We start from the raw sequence: 24,226 nt of genomic DNA on the forward strand, positions 1-24,226 counted from the left end.
AAGCAGTAGCCATTCTGTCTTTTGGGGCCAACAAGGTTACATTTTTGAATCAACTCCAATTTACATGTGCTTTATACAGTGGGCTATTACTAATTATGAAATGCATGTGGGATAAACAAGTTGTAGGTACTATACAGACCAGGCCGGTTCTGATGTTAGCATTCACTGATATGTGGTTATAGAGAAAACAGTCATTAAACATCATCATCTTTAAACTAGACTTACAAGCAGCAGTGAAAATTATGTTTAAATACCAGTAATTCAAACTTCCAGCTGCTGAAGAGCACTACCTGAAAATGCTCTCTTGTGCCTGCCAGGTGCTACCAGGATTATACTGACTTTATGTTATCAAAAACTTGGTGCCCAAATTTTATTCTATTTCCTGAGTAAGATATATGTGAAAAATGCTGTATTTTAAAGTCAAATCTTACAGAAGCCCTTTTCCACCAATGTGAAAAAAGGATGTAAGTCATTATAATGAGAAACTTTCTCAAAAATATGACTTAGTATCTCAAAATAATAAAATACTTTTCAAAATAATGACTTAGTATCTCAAAGAATAATGGCTTATCTTATGACTAGTCTATATCATTATTTTGAGAAAGTTTGTCATCATTTTGGGTTAGTAAGTCATTATTTTGAGATAGTAAGTCATTATTTTGAGGTACTAAATCAACATTTTGAGGTACTAAGTCAACATTTTGAGATACTAAATCATTATTTTGAGAAGGTTTCTCATTATTTTTACTTACAGAATCTTTTTTTTCATCACAATGGAGGAAATGGGCTTCGATAATAAATAATGGTCCTTTGCTGTGAAAATGTGGCTATATTTTTACAACAATGTTTCACTGGGTACATTGTGAACCTATCGTTTAAGAGGCATTTGGGGTCGCACAAGATAAATCATCGAAACAACAGACACATGTTTAAAAATTACTACTGGGGTCCATTATATTTGGAATAAATATACTTTCACTCTAGTTGATAACTCTGATACTGAAGCTCAGAATATCTATTAAAAAAAAAAGAAGCTCCAACAAGGTCTGGATAATTAGTCTGAAAGAATCGTGACTCTGAAACGCCCGTTTTTCCCATCATGACGTGAACGTCACATGACAACGCCCTGTGCGCAGTAGTCGAAGCCTATTGGTCCGTGTCCACGTCAATCAAATCCTTGGTCCCTCCAGTTCCAGTAATCCCAACCTACACTGGATGTTCTATGGGAATGTGCTCCGGGTGTAACAACACAGTGCGGGGGCAGGATTGTGACGATATCACGCCGATAAAAAATACATTATCCAGTTCTTCGAGTTTCGGGGTTACTGGACGGACAGCTAAAATAAAACTGAACAGAACATCTTTCTACATCAGAGGTAATTTTGGTGTTATTAGCGAACTCTAAATAATCGTTGGTGTTTGATGGTAAACTAGAGTAGGCCAGCAGTGTTTTTCCCAACATCAGTGTACTGTGGTGTGGTGGGGTACTGGCTGCGATGTTAATTTCAAATGTCTCACTTTCTACGCTGTCTCTCTCTCTTTTGATAAAATTCAGTTTATGATACATTTAAAAAGCGTGTTATAATCAGTGCACGTCGCTGTTTGTTTTAATGAGACTTGTAACGCTGTCCATCTTACTGCCCAGTGGCTAATGCTAATGATGCAAAGCGTCCTGTGTGATGATGCAGTTTGGGATATCCTCTTATTAAAATGACAGAAACAAGATCAGAACCCCCCAAAAAAATAGCTGTTACATGATCATTTAAATATCGACTTTTTTCATTTTTATGTTATTCTGTAATTGTGACGTGATTAGATTAAATGTGACCTAAGATTAGACCATGTTTTGTTATTATGTGTCAGTATTTTTATGATTTACATCATAGGTTGTCCACGCTCTCTCTCCTGGTCTTAAAATGACAGGACCATGTTCCCTTTTACACTAGATTGTGAGCAAATATGGTCAGTTATGGTCCACATGCACAAAAGTAGTTTTTCCTCTTGTTATACATATGCTATGTTATTACATACGAGTGGGGATATTGTATCACATTTGTTCTATATTTAAATCACGCAAGTGCATATTTTACTATTACTATTACAGGTAACAGTGCATACTAATTATTATAATATTTTTTCATCAGGCCATTTCAGAAATGTAATACATACAAATATGTAAAGATTACTAAAAGTGCATCAAAAGAAGATTTGAGGTGCATTAGCAATCATTCCATGTATTTTCTGCTCTTGGGATGGACAAATGATGCATAATACATTGTTATCATTGAAATGCATTTGCATAGAGATTAGTAAGATCATATAAGGTAAGATACTCCCTTATTACTCCCATGATTGGGGCATTTACATAATTGCAGCAGCAAAGTGGACAGTAACAATAGAAGCGCGTCATTAAAAAAGATTAAAGAACAATCAATAATAAGCACAAAAGCAATAAAGACAATAGTAGTAAAAAATATTAGAATCATTTTTAAAAATCGTAACATTATGTACAAGAGTAATATTGGTGTTGAGTGACAATGTACATTGCAAAGATTTCAAGTGAAATATATATATGTATTGCACAGTTGAACTGAAATTAGTGCTATACCTGAAATACTATCGCACAGTAGTGAGCATTAAAAGTACAGTTTGTAATGCAGTATTGCTACTTATAACTTGGACCAGGCTTATAAACTTGGACCAGGCTTCCATTTAATTTTCCCAGCAGTCAGGAATAAGGGTCATCGGCCTTGTAATAAGTTCCCATCGTTTGTATGGAATAAATATGCTGTAGTGCTACATGAGGTTGAATGGTATGTCCAGGATGTTGATTTTCATGCTATCTACTGTCATCCTAGTGTGGCTTAGTAAAAGAAATATTGAACATTAGTCACCTTAACTAACTGTCTGAAGCGCCCACTGGTACCTGGCAGGACAATAGCTGCCCTGTTGGAGTGTGGTCTTTATGACTGGTCACTTGGTCACTCTGTTTTTTCCAAAAAAGATCAGGCTAGTTGGTTTGGTTCTGTTAGGGTGTGGACGGGCATGCTTTTGACTCTGTGTGTGCGCATGTGTGTTTAATTGTCTTAAGCTGACAATTTCAAAGCAACAACAAACCACTTTAAAGCATGTAGTATGTGTTTTTTAAAGTGACTTTGTTGCTTACTTCCTGTTGCCATCCACGATTTCCATTTCCATTCATAAAGGATTACAGGGATAGGGGAAGGAAGGAAACTGTGTTTGGTTGAGGTCCAAAAGCTACAGACACACACACACACACAGGACTGAATGTCCTTTCTCTAATGAGGTCAGAGCACTGACATTTCACACAGACACACTCATCTGTTAAGTTTTTTTCTCTCACTGGACTTGCATCCGGTCTTCCTCTAGTCCCACTCAAAGGTCATACATAGATAGCAGCATTTTCAGATCGTGTTTCAAAATGTCGCCACACTGATTTAGCTTACTTGAGCCACTGTGTGCTTATGTCTTTGGTCCTGGTGGTCATCGTATGACAGCATAATTACAGCTTTGCTTAGCGTAGGCTGAGAACAGACACAAGTTTTCCCTGAATTTGGCTCCAGCGAGGCCATCCCACACACTTTCAGTCAAGCAAATACTATCAGAGGTTTTCATCAGGTTATAGTTGGTGGCTGTGTACACAAATGGCTAAAAAATGGTCAACATGTAGATAATAACAACTTCTGAAAAATACACAAGTAATACAGGTTGCATAAAGTTTAGATAATGATAAAACCTTTTATGTGCTTTATGTAGTGTTTTTTAAGTAGCTTGTTTTCTCTCTACCTCAGGCACTGGTAGTTAGGAGTAATTTTGGCTTTGGTTCTACAACCATCTTTATTTTTATCCCAGTTTTGGTTTTAGCAAGGATAACATTATATTTTCATACTTTAAGATGCACGTTAGTTTGAAATTAGTGCTGAAACAACTGAGAGGTAAATTAGTAGATTAACACAATACCAAACATTTCCTGGATGGAAAGGCTTGGGCTCTTGAATAACTTGTTTTCTATTGGAGGCTAAATGATAAATGGAATAATTATTTATTTGACAAAAAATAATGAATAGATTAATTGATAACTTATGATTAGTTTCAGGTTTCATTTAAGTGAAAAACAAGATATTATTATCGAGACCCAAGTGCCGAACTCAACACACATATTCACACACTCAAAGCAAACACACGTTATTTTGCATATGGCAGAATTGCACAGTCCCTGAATTGATATAGTGTAAACATGGTGGATGTTTAACATGTTTTAATGGAGTTTGCTCAGTATTTTAGTGCCAAATCAATGTTTAGATACCATAGAAACAGTGGGAGCAAATGAGGCCTTTTTGCATTAAGTAAATTTGGCTTCGGAGAAATGATTGCATCACAGTGCGGTCAGTGCTGCACAAATGTACTGTTAGTTTACCTGGACGTTTTCCACGGCTTTACTCCTAAAGGCTGAACAGGCAAACAGAACAGTGGCAAAGTCCAGCGTGGAGACAGACGACGCACACTGGCAATCTTCTTTTTTTTAAGGTGGCCCTGTCCTTTCCTAAAATAGGAACACTGCAGACATACAGAAGGGACTTGGGCTTGGTTTTGAAGTAACAAACATATCCCTGTGTTTTGTTTTTTTCTTAGTTTGTGTGGTCACTTTTATCACTGCTACAAGGACAGAGCCCAGCATAGGAGTATTGATTTGTGTGTTGGTGCTATCACTTTCTTGGTTAGATTTCCGAGAATCTATGGTCGTTTTTCCCGCTTCCCATCAGTGCACTAGGGGTTTTTTTTCAGCCTAGTACTGATGTTGGAAAAATAATCTTTATTAGGATCCAGGGCCATTAGAATATATTGCTGTTCTTTTCATGTGGGGACCCACCAAGCCTGCAACAGGCTCAAAAACCATTTTGGTGCAGGCACATAAGTGTGTGAAACCTTGACTCAAGACAGCTGTATTTATGTTGAGCCATGCCTCTGAATTTCATCTGGAGGTGAGGTTTTTTTTCTTTCTTTAAAGCCAGGAACACACTGGAGGACTTTTAAAATCCTGGGCGAACGTGGGAAGACTTACCAGCACACATTTTGGTTAACAAAAGCACAAGTGTTCAGTTTTTTACTTATTGAGCAAGTCAAACTAAAGAAGTGCGTTTTTCTGGCTGGAGAAATAGGTTCTGGACAGCGAGATCGGCCTGGCAAAGAGATACTCCAGGGGCTCTGCAGTATTTACACCATGTTTGTCGAGCAGCAGCTGGCCTCTAGTTGTTACACTTATTATAAAACTGCAGTGAAAATCCATGTTTGTGCACCAGAAAACAAACAACTGGATGTGACCTTAAAGCTCAATCCATCTACATGTTGCATGTCTCGAGAGCTCCTAAACACTAGTGAAACCACTCTAGGAGGAGATTTGAGATTCCCCTCTTTCTCCTGACGCTGAAAAAAGAAAAAACATCTGGAGGAAAGTTAGGTAAATGATTATCATTATGCTTTTTTATCGTATCCACTGGATTTATTCACAGCTCACAGGCTGACTTTTGCAGTTGTTTGATTTTTTTTTCCTAAAAAGTTTTCTGAAGCTGAAATATTGTTTTTCTCATTACATTTGATCTATGTTTTAAAGATGCGTAACATTCAGTCTAAATGAAGACAAAACGAAACTAGCTGGTTATCAGGAATGCACGCTTAGATAAGCAACACCCAAACTCTCCCCAAAAAAACAAGCCTCCCTTTCCTTGTTTCCCATAATGTGAATTTCAGTAGTGTGTTTGTGTAGCCTCATGTGCAGTACTATTACAGCTTGGACATTTTTGGCACTTGTTACAGCTTGTTTTGCTCACTGTGTTGGGAAAAGAAAACAACTGTATATCATTCTAAGTTAGGGGGGGGGGGGGGGGGGGGGGGGGGAGAGAGAGTGCAAGGCTGCCAGGATTTGAGAGCAGGGATATGTTTTGTACTCGTATCAACATCTGTTACTGCTTTTTGAACGTCAGTAAAGACAGCTGTTCTTTGCTTTTAAATAAAAAGAATTTATCTATTATCAGGGTTTCTTAAGTTATGAAACCAGATACCCAAAAAAAACAAAAAACATTTCCTTCATAAGCTTAGCAGTGACCACATTCTTAATCTAATGAAATAACTTTCTTAGATTATATTTTGAGTCACACTGTCACTATTTGGCTGTCTGGATTCTTTCACAAAGATGCTTCAGGTGACTCTTTGATGTTTTATTTTCCAGAATGGGCCTCGTCCGTGTGTGTATATATATATGTGTGTTTGTGTGTGTTTGTGTTGTGTTGCTTGGCAGTACTCGAGAGCATTGTTTTCTCAAGCTACCGAGCGGTTTGAAGTCTGCCCCAGCTTGTCTCAGGGGAAACCAGACCAACTGCACTACACCACCGCCTTCGATGACCGTTGAAACAGAGTCACACACACACACAAACAGGTTCATGCAGGTTTATCAAGGTTAATAATTGCGACATCTCCTCTTGAGCTTTAATCAGGCGTGTAGATTGTTTTTAAAGAGAGCCACGTAATGTTGTGGCTGAGGCTGAGACTTGACCTTGTGTTAAGTGTCTTTGCAGGTAGTCTTGACCTCTTTTTTTTTCACTATGGCAATCTATCACTCTTCGTATCCATTATCCTTCGTTTCCATTATGACAGTAGTGTTGCAGGAATGTGGTTTTGTAGAGTCCATCCTTACACAGGTATGGTATTGTTAGTGTAGTCTGAGGTGGCGTGATAATAATTAACTTGCCTGATTTAAAAAAAATGTATATATATATTTCTTTTCCCGGTGTTTTCTAATAAAGGAAAAATAATCTTAATTTTATTAACCTGCTTGCTTTAAGTGCTTTTACAGCTTCAGTGAACAGCAGCTGTACTTGTAACATAATTGTACTGAAAGCCAGACGCTGTTATGCTGATGGGTTTGTTTTTCCCTGGAAATGTTTTTTCCCCCCTATATAGGTGTGTGTGTGTGTGTGTGTGTGTGTGTGTGTGTGTGTGTGTGTGTGTGTGTGTGTGTGTGTGTGTGTGTGTGTGTGTGTGTGTGTGTGTGTGTGTGTGTGTGTGTGTGTGTGTGTGTGTGTGTGTGTGTGTATCTTCAGCTGTGTGTATTTGAGGATCTGTCATGCATATAGTACAATGAAAGTGTTCGTGTGTGGGAGACGAACCTTGAACCTGCTTTCCATGGTAGTGGTTGTCAAGCATAAAAATCATATCGGCACACCCTTTTATCATGCTAGTGTTTTTGATACACTTTGTACTTATACTTTTACTTGTGTGTTGCATCAGATTTAAATAACACTGAAACTGGAGTAAAAATGAAATTAAACTGAAAGCCTAGTTACTTTTCAAATGGAGGTAGTTCAAAGTGCTGTACATAAGGATTCCTCCATCATGTACTCATTATTTATCACCTGTGTGGGTGTGTGTGTGTGTGTGTAACTTTTGTATTATGTGTCCTTTGTGTTTTTTTCTTAATACTTTTTTGTTATTGTGCATGTGTTTTAATTAACTAACCTGCCAAGGGACTGCAGATGAAAATGAGCTGTAATCTAACTCTGTTACATTACATCAAATGGTATCATGTTTAATAATCTACGTGGTCCCTTTTCAAATTAAATAAATAAATAAAGTGATGTCAGACCCACAGCTGTCAGCCGTCTTTGTCCTCAGCTTAACTGTGACTGGTTGTCTGCCTGATCTCCATCTGGTTATTCACAATACTTGTGGATAGCTGCATTGTTAATATATTAAGCAGCAACACGAAGCCTGCGACACTCACAGTGTACACAAGCTGAGGAGAGAACAGGTGAGCTTAAATAGAGCAGCGAGGATAAACCTCATATAAAGAGTATTCTCTGACTTGTGTGTTTCGACATCCAGCAGTTGCCAGAGAGAAATATGTTTTATTGGCAGTGTTTCCACTGGATTAGACATGAAAACACATACCAAACAAATTTTTACAGGGAAATCTAAATAGAACCTAGTCTTGCTGTGACAGGAGCAAACTGGCCAAATCTCCAGAAACGTTTTTATCAAATTACTGTGTGTGCCAGAATATTCCACTACTAGTTTATTATGTAGGCATGACTTTGACTTCACAGCTCCATAACAGCAGCATGAAACAACCCTGTGCTGACAGTCAGGCTGTTCTAATTAACAAAAATAGGTTTCTTAATTAGCTGGAAAATCATTACACTCTCAGGCATGAAAATAATTTAATTTCCTCACAGCTTAGATGCTAACTGTCTTTTCTTGTCAAGTGATTTAGCAGACCTCTGTTGTATCCATCATGGGCTTATTTCAATCTGTCTTTTTCTCTTTCTCTTTCACAAAGGGCACCCTCAGTCTGTGTGTCGCCTCTCAGGATGCCCTGCATGGTGTTGCTGTAGTGGAGAGGACCGCCACTTTAGGATCTCCAGACAGTGCCTCGGCCAGTCGATCAGCATGCCTCGCTCTAGCGTCAGTCTCAACTCAAAACCTAACTGTAGCCATGTGTGGCTCATCTGTTTTCTCCTGGGCCTCTCAACTGTATGCACTCATGCCAAAGATGGTAAAAGCCTGAATTCCAAAATTCCACTTTTCACGCTCTTATAAATCATCGATCTGCAACGATAAGTGCATCGACTGTATTAATATATGCATTTTTTTGTTTTTTTCCCCTAGTCCTCACTGTACCCCAGCAGGTGAGCATGTCACCCAACAGTTATACACAGCAGCTATCCATATCCTGGCTGGGAGGAGCAGCCTCAACGTTTGACCTCATGATTCTCAGAACTGAATTCAATGAAACTGTCTTCTATGTAAGTACATTTCTTTTTTTGTTAATTTGCTTGTTTTGTTGTACAGTTGTATTACAAAATGTATGCATTCTCATTTTTAGAAGAGTTTTGAGCCTCAGCATGACAGTTTGTTATAAATTTCCAGAGATATTAAGCTCTTGATTTTACCTTATTTTACAGATTATGTTGTTGATATAATGATTGATAACTGTTTCATTTTCTGCTTGAGCTGCAGTATGACAGTAAGACTTCACCAAGATGAGGTTCTACCAGTTTCTTATTGCTCTTGTTCATTTCCTCACTGTATATTCTGTGCATTTACTACAGGAGACAGTGCCTGTGACTGTGAATCAGGTGAGTGGTCCGCATCAGTATAACTGGACCTCAGTTGAACCTCTGGAGTGTACATCACTGTCAATCAAAATCCGCTCGAGAGAAGGGCAGACAACAAGTGAATGGAGCAACACTGAGATTCTCCAAGGTCAGAATGATCATAATTGCACCTAAGTGTATTGTAGGAAACTTAAAATTGGAGAATCATGTCTATCTGGGATTTAAAATAACAAATTAGTTAGCGTGTGTGTGTGTTTGTCCCCAAATATGAAGCACTATTTATTTCTCTATCTATCTCCTTTTGTCTTCCATCTTCTCTACAGGAAGCGATCTACCCAGCAATGAGGAATTCCAGATGTACCCCCAGGACAGAGTCGTACCTGCGGGGGCCAACACCACCTTCTGTTGCATTGTGGAGGAGGGGATGGACTTTGGTGCCATCCACTATGGCAAGGGAGTCCTGAACGTGACCCGATTGAGCAGGCGATCTTACGTCACCACAGCGATCAATCAGGGATCCACCAAACAAAGTGGAACCAACGTCATCTGTTACAACGACCTGATGGCAAAACTGATTGGAGCAGTGGTTTTTGTTGGATGTAAGCTGATTAACTGGATGGATAAGAGCTGAATGGTTGTCATGTCTTAGATGGATGAGTGTGGTTGGAGTGGCAGAGAGAGGGAGTTAGTACAATGGAACATTCAGACTAAAAAAAGATTGATATGAGTGATGGGGTCAGTGTGGAACGCAGCTTATTCTCCTGTTATACAGCTTGCTATATTTTGTGTATAACTGAGTTTTCCTGCTGATGCATTTGAATGAGTATAGATTATTTGAGAAATCCTCATTTAGATGAATGTTAGTAATAATTTATATACACCTTATGTAACTTAATATATGATATAGGATTTATGATTTTTTTTTTTGTTCCCATCCCTAGATCCACCACAGCCCAGTGATTTTGTGTGTGAGACTCGCGACTTGACCTCAGCGGTGTGCCAGTGGAATGAAGGGCGAGGCACACATTTGTATGGCAAACGAAAAACACACTACTCACTGAACAAGAGGTACTACATTTACACAGGCTAACATGAGAAATGTCTTTTAAAAACAGCCAAAACTCACATGAGCTCACACATACATGCAAGATAATGACTGTAACCTGATCTGTTACTTCATTCCTTGTTGGCCTCGGGTATGGTTGCAGAACTCTACACCCTCACCCATTCACAAAAAGCAGGCTACAAGTGTAATTTATTGCCTTTTTAAATGTATTTATACAGATCCAGAAGCTGAGTACATATTAAGGGTGCTCTCATATCTGTAGTTTGGTTCATTTGGTCCCAACCAAGGGAAATAGGAAATAATAGCAGGGAATGGTTACTTTGTGGTCACTCTGTTTCTTTTTTTTCACTTTAGTTAGGGACCGAGCCGAAAGGCAAGAGGGCGAGGACTCCAGAGGAGTCCTGCCCTTGCCTGGAGGCAAGGACCCTATTGAATTTGTACCGTTTTTTCCTATTATTAGGGCCTGAGCACTGACAAGTAAGTGAGGGACCTATTGCTTTTGCCAGGATTCTTATTATTATTAGGGCCCGAGCACTGACAAGTCAGTGAGGGACCTATTGCTTTTGCCAGGATTCTTATTATTATTTTTCACGCTCTTGTGCCGCCACTTTAGGCGCATTTTTGGCGGCCTGAACCTACATGGAAACTCATGAAATTCTGCACACACGTCGCAGCTGGTGAAAATTTATTTAATTTAACGTGATTGGACGCAAGCGTGGTAAGGGGACTCGCTAGCGCCCCCACACGTCGGGTCATGTGACCACAAATCCTCTCAGATCGGCATGAAATTTAAATATGTCACAGCTCTCATCGGATCATGGGGAAAATAATTTTGTGGAATTTATTTACCAAACAGGAAGTTGACCGCGTGGCGTGCAGCGATTTTCATTTTTCGAACACCGCATCGAGGACTTTATGATGTTCACAGAATCATGAAACCTGCCACGTAGGTTTCAAATCATGAGCTCTTTCATCTGATACCACATTTGCCCAACATTTTGCCCCAATAGCTCAGTAGCGCCCCCTAATGCCTTTTCCCACCTAGGATGTACTGACAAACTCTAAAACTCACCAAATTAGACACACTCGTCAAGACTCACGAATACTATTTTTTGGTATAAGCGCAACCTTTTAAGTGGCAAAATGACTCTACAGCGCCCCCTAGAACATTAAAAGTTGATGCCCCGCCTTCTACATGCACGTACATGAACGAAATTTAGGATTCATATATATCATGACCAGACGCACAAAAAAGCCTCTTGGACCCATAACCTAAGTCCAACAGGAAGTCGGCCATCTTGGATCACAGGTGCATTTTTTCCGCCATTTTCCCCATTTCCAGGCCTCGCACTTTAACGAACTCCTCCTGCAGTTTTGACTCCACAGACTTCAGATTCGAACTGTATCATCCTCAGACCTTGATGATGTAAACTTTACGACAGATTTTACCTACGTTATACCAGGTGGGCGTGGCAGTCGTTTGTTTGTATAAACAAACAACTCCTTATAACTCCTCCATTCATTGTCGGATATTTATACATGCAGCGCGTGAAATGTCACACTTGGTGACGCCGTTTCAATTTCAACATCATTGGGGGTGGGTGTGGAAAGGGGGCTCCATAGCGCCCCCTAACAGCAGGTCATGTGACCACAAACTTTGTCTGATCTTAGTGAAATTTACAGGACTCATAGCACTCATGAGTAAACCCCCAAATTATTTTTTTCAAAATTTTCACTCTAACAGGAAGTGAGTTATTGTGCATTTCCTGCGTCAATTTTCCGTTTTTCCCTCTGCGTTTAGAGGACTTTCCCGTCTTCACAGAATCACCAAATTTCCCACATAGGTTCACACTCAGGAACACTTTAATTTGAGACCATAACTGCCCCTGGGCGTGGCACAACAGCTCAATAGCGCCCCCTAATGCCTTTATCCATTTTGTACATTTTAACAAACTCCTACACACACCAAATTGTACACATACGTCACACATATTGACTACTGACAAAGTTTGGGATTTTTAAGTGAGAAGATGATTCCACAGCGCCCCCTGGAATATTTCAAAGTTTAAGCCCCGCCTTCCACATTGACATAGAAAAATGAAATCGATAACGCCTATGTATCATGTCCAGACGCACAAAAAAGCCTCTTGGACCCATACCTTAAGTCCAACAGGAAGTCGGCCATTCAGGCTAAAATGTTCAATCTGGATGATTTTTAGGGCCCGAGCACTGACAAGTCAGTGAGGGACCTATTGCTATTGCCAGGATTCTTCTTATTATTTTTCACGCTCTTTGTCCGCCACTTTGGGCGCATTTTTGGTGGCCTGAACATGCATGAAAACTCATGAAATTCTGCACACACGTCGCAGCTGGTGAAAATGTATTTAATTTAACGTGATTGGACGCAAGCGTGGTAAGGGGACTCGCTAGCGCCCCCACACGTCGGGTCATGTGACCACAAATCTTCTCGGATCTGCATGAAATTTACATATGTCATAGGTCTCATCGGATCATTGGGAAATTAATTTTGTGGAATTTTTTTACCAAACAGGAAGTCGCCCACGCGGCGTGGCGTGCACCGATTTTCATTTTTCGAACAACGCTTTGAGGACTTTATGATGTTCACAGAATCATGAAACCTGCCACGTAGGTTTCAAATCATGAGATCTTTCATCTGATACCACATTTGCCCAATATTTTGGCCCAACAGCTCAGTAGCGCCCCCTAATGCCTTTTCCCACTTAGCATGTACTGACAAGCTCTAAAACTCACCAAATTGGACACACTCATCAAGACTCACGAATATTATTTTTTGGTATAACCGCAACCTTTTAAGTGGCAAAATGACTCTACAGCGCCCCCTAGAACATTAAAAGTTGAAGCCCCGCCTTCTACATGCACGTACATGAACGAAATTTAGGATTCATATATATCATGACCAGACGCACAAAAAAGCCTCTTGGACCCATACCCTAAGTCCAACAGGAAGTTGGCCATCTTGGATCACAGGTGCATTTTTTCCGCAATTTTCCCCATTTCCAGGCCTTGCACTTTAACGAACTCCTCCTACAGTTTTGACTCCACAGACTTCAGATTCGAACTGTATCATCGTCAGACCTTGATGATGTAAACTTGACGACAGATTTTTCCTACGTTATACCAGGTGGGCGTGGCAGTCGTTTGTTTGTATAAACAAACAACTCCTTATAACTCCTCCATACATTGTCGGATGTTTATACATGCACTGCGTAAAATGTCACACCTGGTGACGCCGTTTCAATTTCAACATCATTGCGGGTGGATGTGGCAAGGGGTCTCCATAGCGCCCCCTAACAGCAGGTCATGTGACCACAAACTTTGTCTGATCTTCGTGAAATTTACAGGACTCATAGCACTCATGGGTAAACCCTCAAATTATTTTTTTCAAATTTTTCGCTCTAACAGGAAGTGAGTTATTGTGCATTTCCTGCGTCAATTTTCCGTTTTTCCCTCTGCGTTTAGAGGACTTTCCCATCTTCACAGAATCACCAAATTGCCCACATAGGTTGACACTCAGGAGCACTTTAATTTGAGACCATAACTGCCTCTGGGCGTGGCACAACAGCTCAATAGCGCCCCCTAATGCCTTTATCCATTTTGTACATTTTCCCAAACTCCTACACTCACCAAATTGTACACATACGTCAACAGTCACACATATTGACTACTGACAAAGTTTGGGATTTTTAAGTGAGAAGATGACTCCACAGCGCCCCCTGGAAGATTTCAAAGTTTAAGCCCCGCCTTCCACATTGACATAGAAAAATGAAATCGACAAGGCCTATGTATTATGTCCAGACGCACAAAAAAGCCTCTTGGACCCATACCCTAAGTCCAACAGGAAGTCGGCCATCCAGGCTAAAATGTTCAATCTGGATAATCTTTATTATTATTATAGTTGTACGCCTTTTTGACAGCCTAAACATGCCCCAAAACTCACCAAAACTTGCAATCATGTCCGATCCGGAGAAAACTTTGATATTTTAAGGAGCGGGGAAATGGCCGACGCAAAAATTGATTAATAGCGCCCCCTAAAAAATTTAAAAAATCAAGCCCCTACACTCAGATTGACGTAGACAAACCAAATTCGGGAAACACATGTATCGTGTAAAGACGCACAAAAAAGCCTCTTGGACCCATAGCCTAAGTCCAACAGGAAGTCGGCCATCCAGGCAAAATGCTCAATCTTGATGCTTTTTTGACCCTTCACCCACATTCCTTTGTGCTGAGAAGTCACCCAGACTCATTTGTGGTCTTAGTTTGCCATCTAGTGGAGACATTAACCCCATCACACAATGTTCACTTAAAGGCACAGGAGCAAAGACATCTACATGCCAGTTTTGACAGCCCTGCGACTGCCGCACGCACCGACGTGCATGTACGGCTTTACAGTTGGGGGGAAACCGGGGGGGTGCGAGGGCCCTTCGACACTGCTTGCAGTTTTAATTTATGATTGTTCCTCCTGCTTGTCTCCAAAATAGTGTTTTTCTCCCCATAAAAAAGAAAGGACGACAAGAAATATAAAGCACTCAGGCTGAGTAACCACTTGCTGCTTCTGTGTGTCCATTTAACATTGATAGTGGATTGGCTGCCTGCCACACTTTTACAGGAATTGTCTGCAGGCTGACCAAAACAAGTTGCATTATGAATGTGTTTGGTCCCATATCTGTCTCTGTAGGTTAGATGGAGTATCTGAAGGGATTGTTTAAAAAAAAAAAAAAAAAACTTCATTCAATTGAATTTGATTGTCTTGACTATTATTTTTTTTTCATCTGTTTTGTTTTAGGAAATGTACTGTTTCCAACCTGCAGCAGAAGAAAGACTGTAGTGCAACCCAATGGGAGGATAAGTGGACACTGGTAGCTGTGAATCCTCTTGGCCAGTACAGTGTTACGGACTCCGCTGAAATCAGTCACAGAGGTAGGCGGCTCAGCCTTAGCTTATCATATTTACATATAAACTAAACTAAAGATTTGTATTGCAATTTACACTAGCAGAGGAAACAAAGACATAGCACATCCAAAATTTCTCTTCAGTTCTGTTTAACTCTTTCTCCCTAGTGCGACCAGTAGCACCAGATGAACTGACCTCTGTCAACCATGCCTGGAATGCCACTGTAATGTGGCAATGGAAGCACAGCATCTATTCCTCCTTGCCTCTTTTCTGCCAGGTGGAGCTTACGTCCCAGGAGGCCAAAACAACGGTGAGTTGTGAGTGTGCGCGTGTGTGTGTGTCGGTCACAGGGAACAACCATTTGTTTATATGTTTGCAACTGTCTGTGTGTCTGCACAGCACCTTCCTTCTGTCTCTTGGTCCGTCGTTATTGGTTTTTGTTTGTGTCAGCCAGACGTTATCATTTACATTACAGCACACTAATTACCACCCACATTACTTTTGACAAATGCATGCTTGTATTGACATGACGTTTATCTACATTTGTTAGACCATCATTGTATCAAATAATAATATCTCTAAATATATATGTCCAGCTCAACTTCTCTGGGGAGGGTCTGCAGTCAGTGGTTTTATCAGACCTGTATCCTGATGAGGATTACAGTGTTGAAATCCGCTGTGGTGCGCAGCAGAATTTCTGGAAGTGGGGAGACTGGAGTGAAACCTTTTCCTTCAAAACTGCCATTGATGGTAAGAAATGTATTTGTTGTATTCCTTTATTTTGGTCTTCCATGAGGATTTCCATTAATATGGAATCTATCAATATTTTTTTACAATTAACTGATAAATTTGTCTACAAAATATTTGTCTACTGAAAAATACCAAGAACAAGTTGTCAGTGTCCAATGTGCTATTTTGCTTTTTTAATTGACCATCAGTCCAAATCCTGAAGTTCATTTAAGACAGAAAATGTGTGTATTTGATAAGCTGCAACTAGTGAAGGTGTGGTGTTTTTGTCTGTTAAATCACTTAAAAGATGATCAGCACTACTAGGAGGTAGTTTCTATTGAATAATACCTATGTTTACACATACTGACTCTATCCTACATTTTTGAAGCTTAGCTAAAATTTTGTAGTTTCCTGAAATGAAAATAATGTATTTGTCTGTTACAGTAAACATGTATTTACTGTAAAACCTGCTTTGTAGCTATTATGTCCATTAGAAGCCATGATTATTTTGACCAAATAAATTTTGACATACCCACATACAAAGCAAAATAGTTTATTTTAATCATAGTAGTCATCTCTCTGTCAATGTGTATTTTCAACAGTAATTATTGGTCTTAATTGCTATGAAACAATAGCAGTACATGTTCATCAGTGCTTACTGTGTTTTGTTTTTCTTTCAGTTCCAGATGCTCCTGATGTGTGGATGTATATTAACAGGGATAACATTGGGCAGATTGTTTGGAAGGTGAGTTTTCTTGGATTTGCAAAACTGTTAAAGGGTTTTTCACTGTTGGGACCACAGAACTGCAGCATGTCTCCATAAAAAGGCTTGCTGAAGCCACAGTCAGAGGATGCAAAAACAATGTCCATCAGATTAGGGTTCTTCTGTTTGAGTTTTTTTAACCAATGTCCAATTTTCTGCCTCTGCTTTTTAACATCTTTCTTTATTTTGACATAAAATAGTTTGGGCTGATGGTTCATTTGTGGATTTATGAAATGAATATGTGAACTTGCAAATTATTTAAATTGTCTTTCCATCTCCCCTTTCCTTCCTTTTCTTCCTCTAATTTCTTCCAGCCTTTGACACATAAAGAGAGCCATGGTCAAATCACAGGTTATGAAGTGACTCTCTGGAACCCTGATGAGAATATACAGCACACAGAAACCGTTCCTCCTAACACTTTCACTGTACCAGTCAACTTCACACAGACAACTACCTTCGGCATTGACAACCAGGTCATAGCAACTGTCATTGCGAAGAACGCTGCGGGAGAATCACAGTCTGCAAGTGTAGTTTTACCTCTATGTGTGACAGGTATGTGGACATGGTGGCGGAGTGTGTTTTGGAAGTTGATGGAATAAAAAGCAGTTGAAATGGCAAAAGGAGATGAAGTTTTTAATTCTTAAAAAAAAAAGAATTAAAAACTTCCCAGTTAGCATATGGAAGTGAGCAACTTCAGGCAATAATGCAGCACTGCTGGCCTTCTTCTAGTCTGGGTATAATGGATGTGAGCCTGAAATGGCCCACATAGTAATGGCCCTAATCAAATGTGTGCCTTTTTTTGGTAAAGATGTGGTGCTCTTGGGAATGTGTGTTCTGAATGTGGGCCTGTGCTTGTTTATCTGGTTTTAAGATAAGGCATTGCTATGGCTTGCTTGTGGCCCAGATCTGGGAAATGGGAGCAGACCTCCCATGTGCTATCATTCCACGCGGTATATAAGCCACATGAAAATGTCATGAAAGTGTCGTGTGTGGGCCGGATCTGGGCCACAGCAAATTTGCTATCTCGGTTTAACTGATTAATTTGGAGATTTGTAGTGTTGGTTTCCACAGTCATGAAACACTAAAGCAGCAGCTAATTAGTTGTAAAAGGAGAAAGAGAAGATGTGGTTTCTACCATTGGTGTATATATATATATGTGTGTATATATGTATTTATATTTTCTTCTTTCCAGATGTGGACCTCCTTGCAGTGTCCAGGGTAGTTTATATGGACAGAGGTTTCCCTATCTTCTGGCAGAGCAATGACAATGCCACCTGTGGTTATGTGGTAGAATGGCATAATGCCCTCTGCACCCAGGACTGCCATGTGGAGTGGATCAAGGTGGCAACCGGAAACACAAATATCTCTGTTGAGTCAGGTATTTGTTGAGTCATTTGCAAAGTAAACAATTATTTTTTTTGTAGTTGCCAATAAGGTGTGGTTATATTAGAAATTGCATAATGAAGGATAATCTGTTTCTTTGCCATCAGCTAACTTCGAGCCAGGTGTGAGGTACAACATTTCCCTGTACAGCTGCTCCTCAGAGCTGCTGCAGCGCTGGCAGGGATACGTGCAGGAGCTGGGTAAGGATAGCGCTGCATGTGGAACACCTATCCTTTAAGAAAAACAGTGAAGTTTCAAATTATATTCTGCATTTCAATCGTTGACTTTCTTTTTTCTTTCTCTCTCTGTTGTACCTTCCACCTTTCTCTCTCTCTCATCTGTTCTCTTTCTCCCTTTCTCACGGCTTCCTCAGTCCCCTCCAGCCCTGTCCGCCACCTGTCAGTCAATCAGCAGGACTCTGATGTTGTCTTGAGCTGGGAAGAGATCCCGCTAGTCGACACAAGAGGCTTCCTCCTGGGATACAACATTTACATCAGTAATGGCTCCCAGCTCACACTACTAGGTAAATGTTGTAATGTGAAGTGCTTCCTCTGTAAACAGTGCAGCTGCTACAGTAGCTGTGCCAGAGTGCTTTCAAAAGGAGTGACATACAAATCAGCTGCTATTCATCACAATATGTTCAGCTAAATTCTCATTCTTATTGCTCCCATACCTTTCCCCTCTCTACTTCATTTTCTTCCTTTCTGTACCTCTCCTCCCTTTTTGTTTTTCTGTTTATTATTCCTCTTTGTATAGCCAATCTGTTGGACCTTGGAAGCAGGAGATACACAGTTAAGGGTCTCTCTAAGGACACCTATAAATTTACTGTCAAGGCCTACACCTCAGCAGGCGAGGACACAGGCGCCACTGTCTTCATATCACTGAAGCCAAGTATGTAAATCTATAGTTATAAGTGTATGCTATGACAAATAATGAACAGCATTTGTGTTTATTCCACAACTATTTATTTTGAATAGTTATTTAAGGCTACAAAACATGCTCTTGTATAAATAAATAATTACAGGTGACCAAACTTGTGGTCAGTTTTTACAAAGCTATTAATACTCAAAAGTAGGAAAAATACTAATATCTGTAAACATAACTTTCCAGCTGATTGGCTCATTCTGGAAATCTTGGCATCTCTGGGAATTACAGCCTTATTCCTGGTCATTGTCACCTTCATTTGCTACAAGAAACGGAAATGGTGAGTCATTCTCCTTTGTTCATGAAAGTAGTGTTTTTTTTAAAAATATCCGTCACACTGGCAGCAGCTCATTCTCTACACTTCTACAACGTATTGAGCAGGAGTCATTAGGATTTGTACTTTAATATCTATAGAGTTTTGATGACAATGTATGTCTCATAGTAGCGTTTTGCAATTTGTTCTCACCAGGGTGAAAACAGCGTTCTATCCAGACATACCCGAGCCTAAGCTGCCTGGTGATTGGTCGAGGACAACGGTAAACTTTTATTTACCTAATCCAGTGTGTCCTTTACTTCTAAACTAATTGTGTACTGATTACATAATATGTTCATGTTTCTAAGTTGCAGCGCCTTTCTCTATTTTTGAGCTTCTGTGGTGAGAAAACTGTGAAGCAGTGTGCTGTACTGATTCACTCTGTGTGTCTGACAGGGGCCACTGGATGTGAAGCCATCTCCCCACAGTATGGTTCGTATCGTAGAAAAAAATGATTGGGATTCTAGTAAAGAGGTGCTCGTCGTCATTCCTGAAGAAGACGAGGATGAAGATGGGCAGGGGATAGGAGACGAGCCAGTTGACACAGATGAGCCGACGTCATTACGCTATTACAACCAGGTGGTAGATGAGCGACCCATAAGGCCGCGTTTCCCAGACTCCTCCGATTCCTCTGCATCTTCATTGGATTCGGCACGCACAGATGTGACTTACACGGGGATCCAGACCTCAGGGTCTTCTTTGGTCCTCCAGCTGGATTCACAGGGATCCTCTGAGGACCACCAACCCCAGGCTGATCTGTCTGTCAGCTGTGGAGATAGAGGAGGGGGTTACAGGCCACAGATGCAACCTAGAGCAACAAGTGATGACCTGAACCTAGCTTCCCCTGAGTCTTTCCCAGAGCCTCAGGTTGCCAGCGCTGGGGGCTACAAACCCCAGAGGTCCTGGCATTTGGACTCCCCTGTGGAAGCTGAGGAAAGTGGTGGCCTGGCTCCCTCTCTGGGATCCCCCACCTCTATTGCTTCCACTCAGTTCCTCCTTCCTGATGGTGGTTCAGAGGAACGTGAAGAGGAGAAACGTCAACTGTCATCATCAGCAGCAACTTGGTTCACCAACCTGCTGTCATCCACAAAACCGTGATATCATCTCTTACTTAAGCAGCCAGGCCAGGGGGGTTTACAAAGAACTTTCAGATTCATTACTGTTACCAGTGACATGCATCAAACAAGTCTAGCCCATATTGTCAGCGTATAATATCCTCTCTGATGTAGCAGTACATTCTTACAATTGCACTTTGACAGCAGGTTACTATAAACATCAAGATAAAGGTATACTAGTTAATTTTATCTTCAATGCAAATGCCATAAATCAAAATCTATATATTTATTTTTTAAAACATTTATATTCTGACACAAATTTCTTATTCACACCTCTCTATCCCACCACATTTACTGCACCCCCTGGCAACCTGGTGGCTGCTCAGTACCCTCACTGCCTTTTCTGTGACTCACTATAATGGGCATTTAGCAATTGCATATCCTGTGTTCAAACTGAGTATATTCAGTTTTTAGCTTGCAAATCAGATGGGTTTTTAAAAAAATCTTTTTTGTGATTACTGAAGTGAAATACAGAAGGAAACTGAAAGCAAGAAAGTTTCAAATCAAACGGCACAATAACCTTATGGACATGTTTGGAAGAACACTACAAATGAACTGTTTCAATACAGAAGGTAGCTAAGTAGACACTAAAACCTCCCTCTCATTACAGAAACCCTATCTTTTGCTGGTCCATTAATAGGATAATCTTGCCTATTTTACAACAGCCGATGAGCTACTGAAAGGAAGGAAAGGCATTTGGCTGTAGAATAGCATCTATTTTTCACAAATAACAGAGGGCCATTAGTTGGAAAAAGCACTTTTTCGATTAGAGAAGTCATTATTTTACACAGACACAGGACTGGTGCTTTCCTTTATGGTTTGAAATTGTCTGGTTGATGAACCCGTGGAGATACACTGATATAAGCTAGAACATGAATATAAACTGATGTAATTTAATGGACAAACACACTATTATGTTACTTCACTGTTATTGTTGTTTTGTTTTGACTTCCTTAAGCAGTATTTTTTTTTCTTTGTAAGAAACACATTTCACATTCAGGCCAGTGTCTTGTTATGTCTGTCATTACATGTGCTGCATTAACACCCCCCCCCCGGCGAGTTATGAGCCTTTCCACTGAACTGATTGGTAATGAGCAAATTATGAGAATTATCTTGGACAGATAATTACAGTATTCAACTTGCCTTGATAGATCTACTACTTCCAGTCACTTTCACCATGTCCCCTCTCACACACTGCCTTGCCACTGAATGTTATGTATAATGATAAAGAATACAGCAGCTTAAAGTTATGCAGTTCAGAACTGATCAGAAATGTATTTTCAGGTTCCACTAGCACTGAGTGTAATGTACTAAACATGACATTTCTCAAGTTTAGTTATATTTTAATTGTCATAATGTTACTTTCAGCCCTCTTGGTATATTTGTTTGGATGTAAGTTTGTTTGTTTGTTTGTATTTTTTTTTTAATGATGCCGAAATTGCCTCTGATGTCAGCTATGTTGGGAAGCTTGTTCGTTTTTAGGGAGATCCAAGTCTACACAACATTTAAAGTTGTTACAAAATGTGACTATTAATCGTCCATTGCAAATAAGTCCTAAAGCCACCTTGTACATGTTGTGATTGGAAAAAGGGACCAAGTGGAAAGCATACTTTGCTGCCTATTTGTAAATGCTACCATTGAGCTGTTGTTGACAGGAGTGTGGGGTAATTACAATGTGAATATCGGTCACTTAACATCACTAATGGTGTTAAACACAAGGCCACTAATTGCCTGTATCTGTATGTAAGAACACTCCACATACTCCATTTGCTCTCCACTCATGTGTACAGTGTGGGTGTTCAGGATCGGCTTGGCTTCCCGAAAGCATCATTATGCTAACATTATCATTTGACATTCTAATCCAGTGGTAACTAATATTTTAATTTTGTTGTATTTTTCATAGTCGGGCACTGGCTTGTGGCAGCCTCTGACCTATTGTTTCTCAGTGCCTCCAGCCTACAAGCTTTAAGTAAAACTACTGTGACATGAACAATGACTTAGATGAACTATAATGGATGGCTTCAATGACAAACTAGTAACAGGCAGGCAGTCCTCTTTGACTACTGAGAAAAATGTATCCACCTCTTTGTCTCTATCTTGATTTGTAACACTGATCTGAAGTTTAACTTGATTAGTGAGAATAATCTATTGGCAGAATTTGTCCAAAAGCTAAAATAAAGCTTACTGTATTGAGTGAATCAACCGGTCGTGTGAAATCAGTGAACACTTTAAGCTAGTGGTAAAATGGTGGATATATTTTTTAGTATTTAAACATGGCTGCAGATTTTTTCCTTTAAAGTCCATGCTTTTTCAATTAAGCAGGACTTTGGAGACTAACCTATGAACGCTATGTGTTACATGCATTTATGTTGATTTGGATCAACAAAATGGCACCTTTTTATTTTCCTTTAAATCTCTGTTTTTTTAATAAAACCTACTGTACATAAATGTAATTTTCTTTTATTTGTTTCCTTCTTACAATAAGAGTTATGTTGTGTTACTTTTGAAACTATATTCCCTATACGTCAACAGACAGAGTTAACAGAGTTAATGGTGAATTACCAGCTTTTCTGACAGAATAAAGGCAAATGTTTGTGTCTATGATTTCAGGTATTGTTAGATCAAATGTAGAAGCATCATACTTTTGATCTTATGTTTGTTGTGCGCTTAAACTCATGAATATCTTGTAAATTGAACTAGAATTGTGATCCTGTCTTCCTATAATACTTTAGCTGCTTTGCATTTCTGTCTTAAGACAGCAGTGTCGCTTTTCCAGACACATTGTAAGTAGGGCCAGAGCACTCACCATGCAGATTCATACATGGCAAATGCTGACATGCAGTCCATTACATTGTTGTTGTTTTTCAGTTGTCCTCATTTTTAATTGGAGCCTATGTTTTTATTCTTCTGTACAACATTAGGATTATGTGGTTTATACAGCAGGATACACTTGCTGCCTTATACATCCATTTTCTCTGGCCCTATATGTTTTTGCAAATGCTGCATGCTGTATAAACTATTACTCCAAAGTTGTGGCTTGTAATACCTTTTAACTTCATGTTTATGTTACCCGATGGCTTTCAAACACTAACACTGACTAATGTTGTGCATTGCAACATTACTGACGTATTGTGCACCTGGAAAGGCTTTATTGCTGAAAATGCTTTAAAATTCATGATATTTTGGAGTATATTTTACTATTGATTGAATGAAAAGAGACCGTGGATTTGTTCTGAGTGAATAAATAAATGTTAACACTAATAAAACAAACTGAAATGCTACTCGTTAAAAGACAATAAAAGTTATTTGTCTGGCCACTTGTGTGTCAGTATTATTTCCCCTCCTTGTCATTATCATTATTAAGTACATAAAATATTGCAGACCCTTAAAACAATACTCTTTATTTACTCATTTTCACACATAAGGCCAATTGGCAAATTAAATAATACTAACTTTATGATTCCAAGCATATCCATAGAAATTTAAATAAGAATCAATCGACAATTGCCTGTATCGATGTGCTAAACGCAAGTTGATTTTTCAGTGCAGTAAACATCTTTTTTTCTTTGCCTACCTAATTAGTGGAGTAAGGCTGAGTCAAGTGTTTCTAAAAATACAATCGTCCCTGCTGACCTCCTGAAGTGTGACATTGTACAGGATCTGGATCAGTTTGTAGTCAACACGGCCTTGTTTTCCATGCGAGTTCACGAAATGAGAGCGGCTGATCCAGGACCAGCCGCTCTCACCTGCTCCCAAGAGGGTCCCACGGAAAAACGCCGGGCAACCCCTGTTGACGTGTCGCCATAGCAACGATGCACCGACGGGATCTCCTCCGCCCTTGTTTGCTTTTAGCCGTTATTAGCAAGCTAA

General features: G+C 39.8%; 1 protein-coding gene across 2 annotated transcripts; it reads left to right on the forward strand.

Annotated features, from left to right (window-relative positions):
* The first annotated feature begins 1,239 nt into the window (after window positions 1-1,239).
* Window positions 1,240-23,673, forward strand: lifra (LIF receptor subunit alpha a). 2 transcript variants are annotated; one of them, XM_062416746.1, is made up of 18 exons: window positions 1,240-1,376; window positions 8,354-8,569; window positions 8,683-8,819; window positions 9,126-9,279; window positions 9,455-9,730; window positions 10,073-10,199; window positions 15,023-15,156; window positions 15,297-15,439; window positions 15,726-15,879; window positions 16,539-16,603; window positions 16,936-17,173; window positions 17,814-17,999; window positions 18,112-18,204; window positions 18,378-18,527; window positions 18,761-18,895; window positions 19,115-19,208; window positions 19,398-19,464; window positions 19,638-23,673. In XM_062416746.1, exons 2-18 carry the CDS (start codon window positions 8,464-8,466, stop codon window positions 20,337-20,339), a joined length of 2,961 nt encoding a protein of 986 aa, XP_062272730.1. In that variant the 5' UTR covers window positions 1,240-1,376; window positions 8,354-8,463; the 3' UTR covers window positions 20,340-23,673. The 2 variants fall into 2 exon arrangements, with proteins under 2 accessions (XP_062272730.1, XP_062272731.1); XM_062416747.1 differs by lacking the exon at window positions 1,240-1,376 and adding an exon at window positions 7,141-7,825.
* The last annotated feature ends 553 nt before the right edge of the window (window positions 23,674-24,226 follow it).

This window comes from Scomber scombrus, chromosome 4 (genome assembly GCF_963691925.1).
Source record: "Scomber scombrus chromosome 4, fScoSco1.1, whole genome shotgun sequence".
NCBI lineage: Eukaryota > Metazoa > Chordata > Actinopteri > Scombriformes > Scombridae > Scomber > Scomber scombrus.

Excerpts from the sequence above, each read along its gene's own strand:
- lifra (XM_062416746.1), top strand. The coding sequence starts at position 8,464 with ATGCCTCGCTCTAGCGTCAGTCTCAACTCAAAACCTAACTGTAGCCAT. Across the intron at positions 17,174-17,813 it reads TTTACCTCTATGTGTGACAG|ATGTGGACCTCCTTGCAGTG; the intron begins GTATGTGGACAT and ends TCTTCTTTCCAG. Across the intron at positions 18,896-19,114 it reads CTTCATATCACTGAAGCCAA|CTGATTGGCTCATTCTGGAA; the intron begins GTATGTAAATCT and ends ATAACTTTCCAG.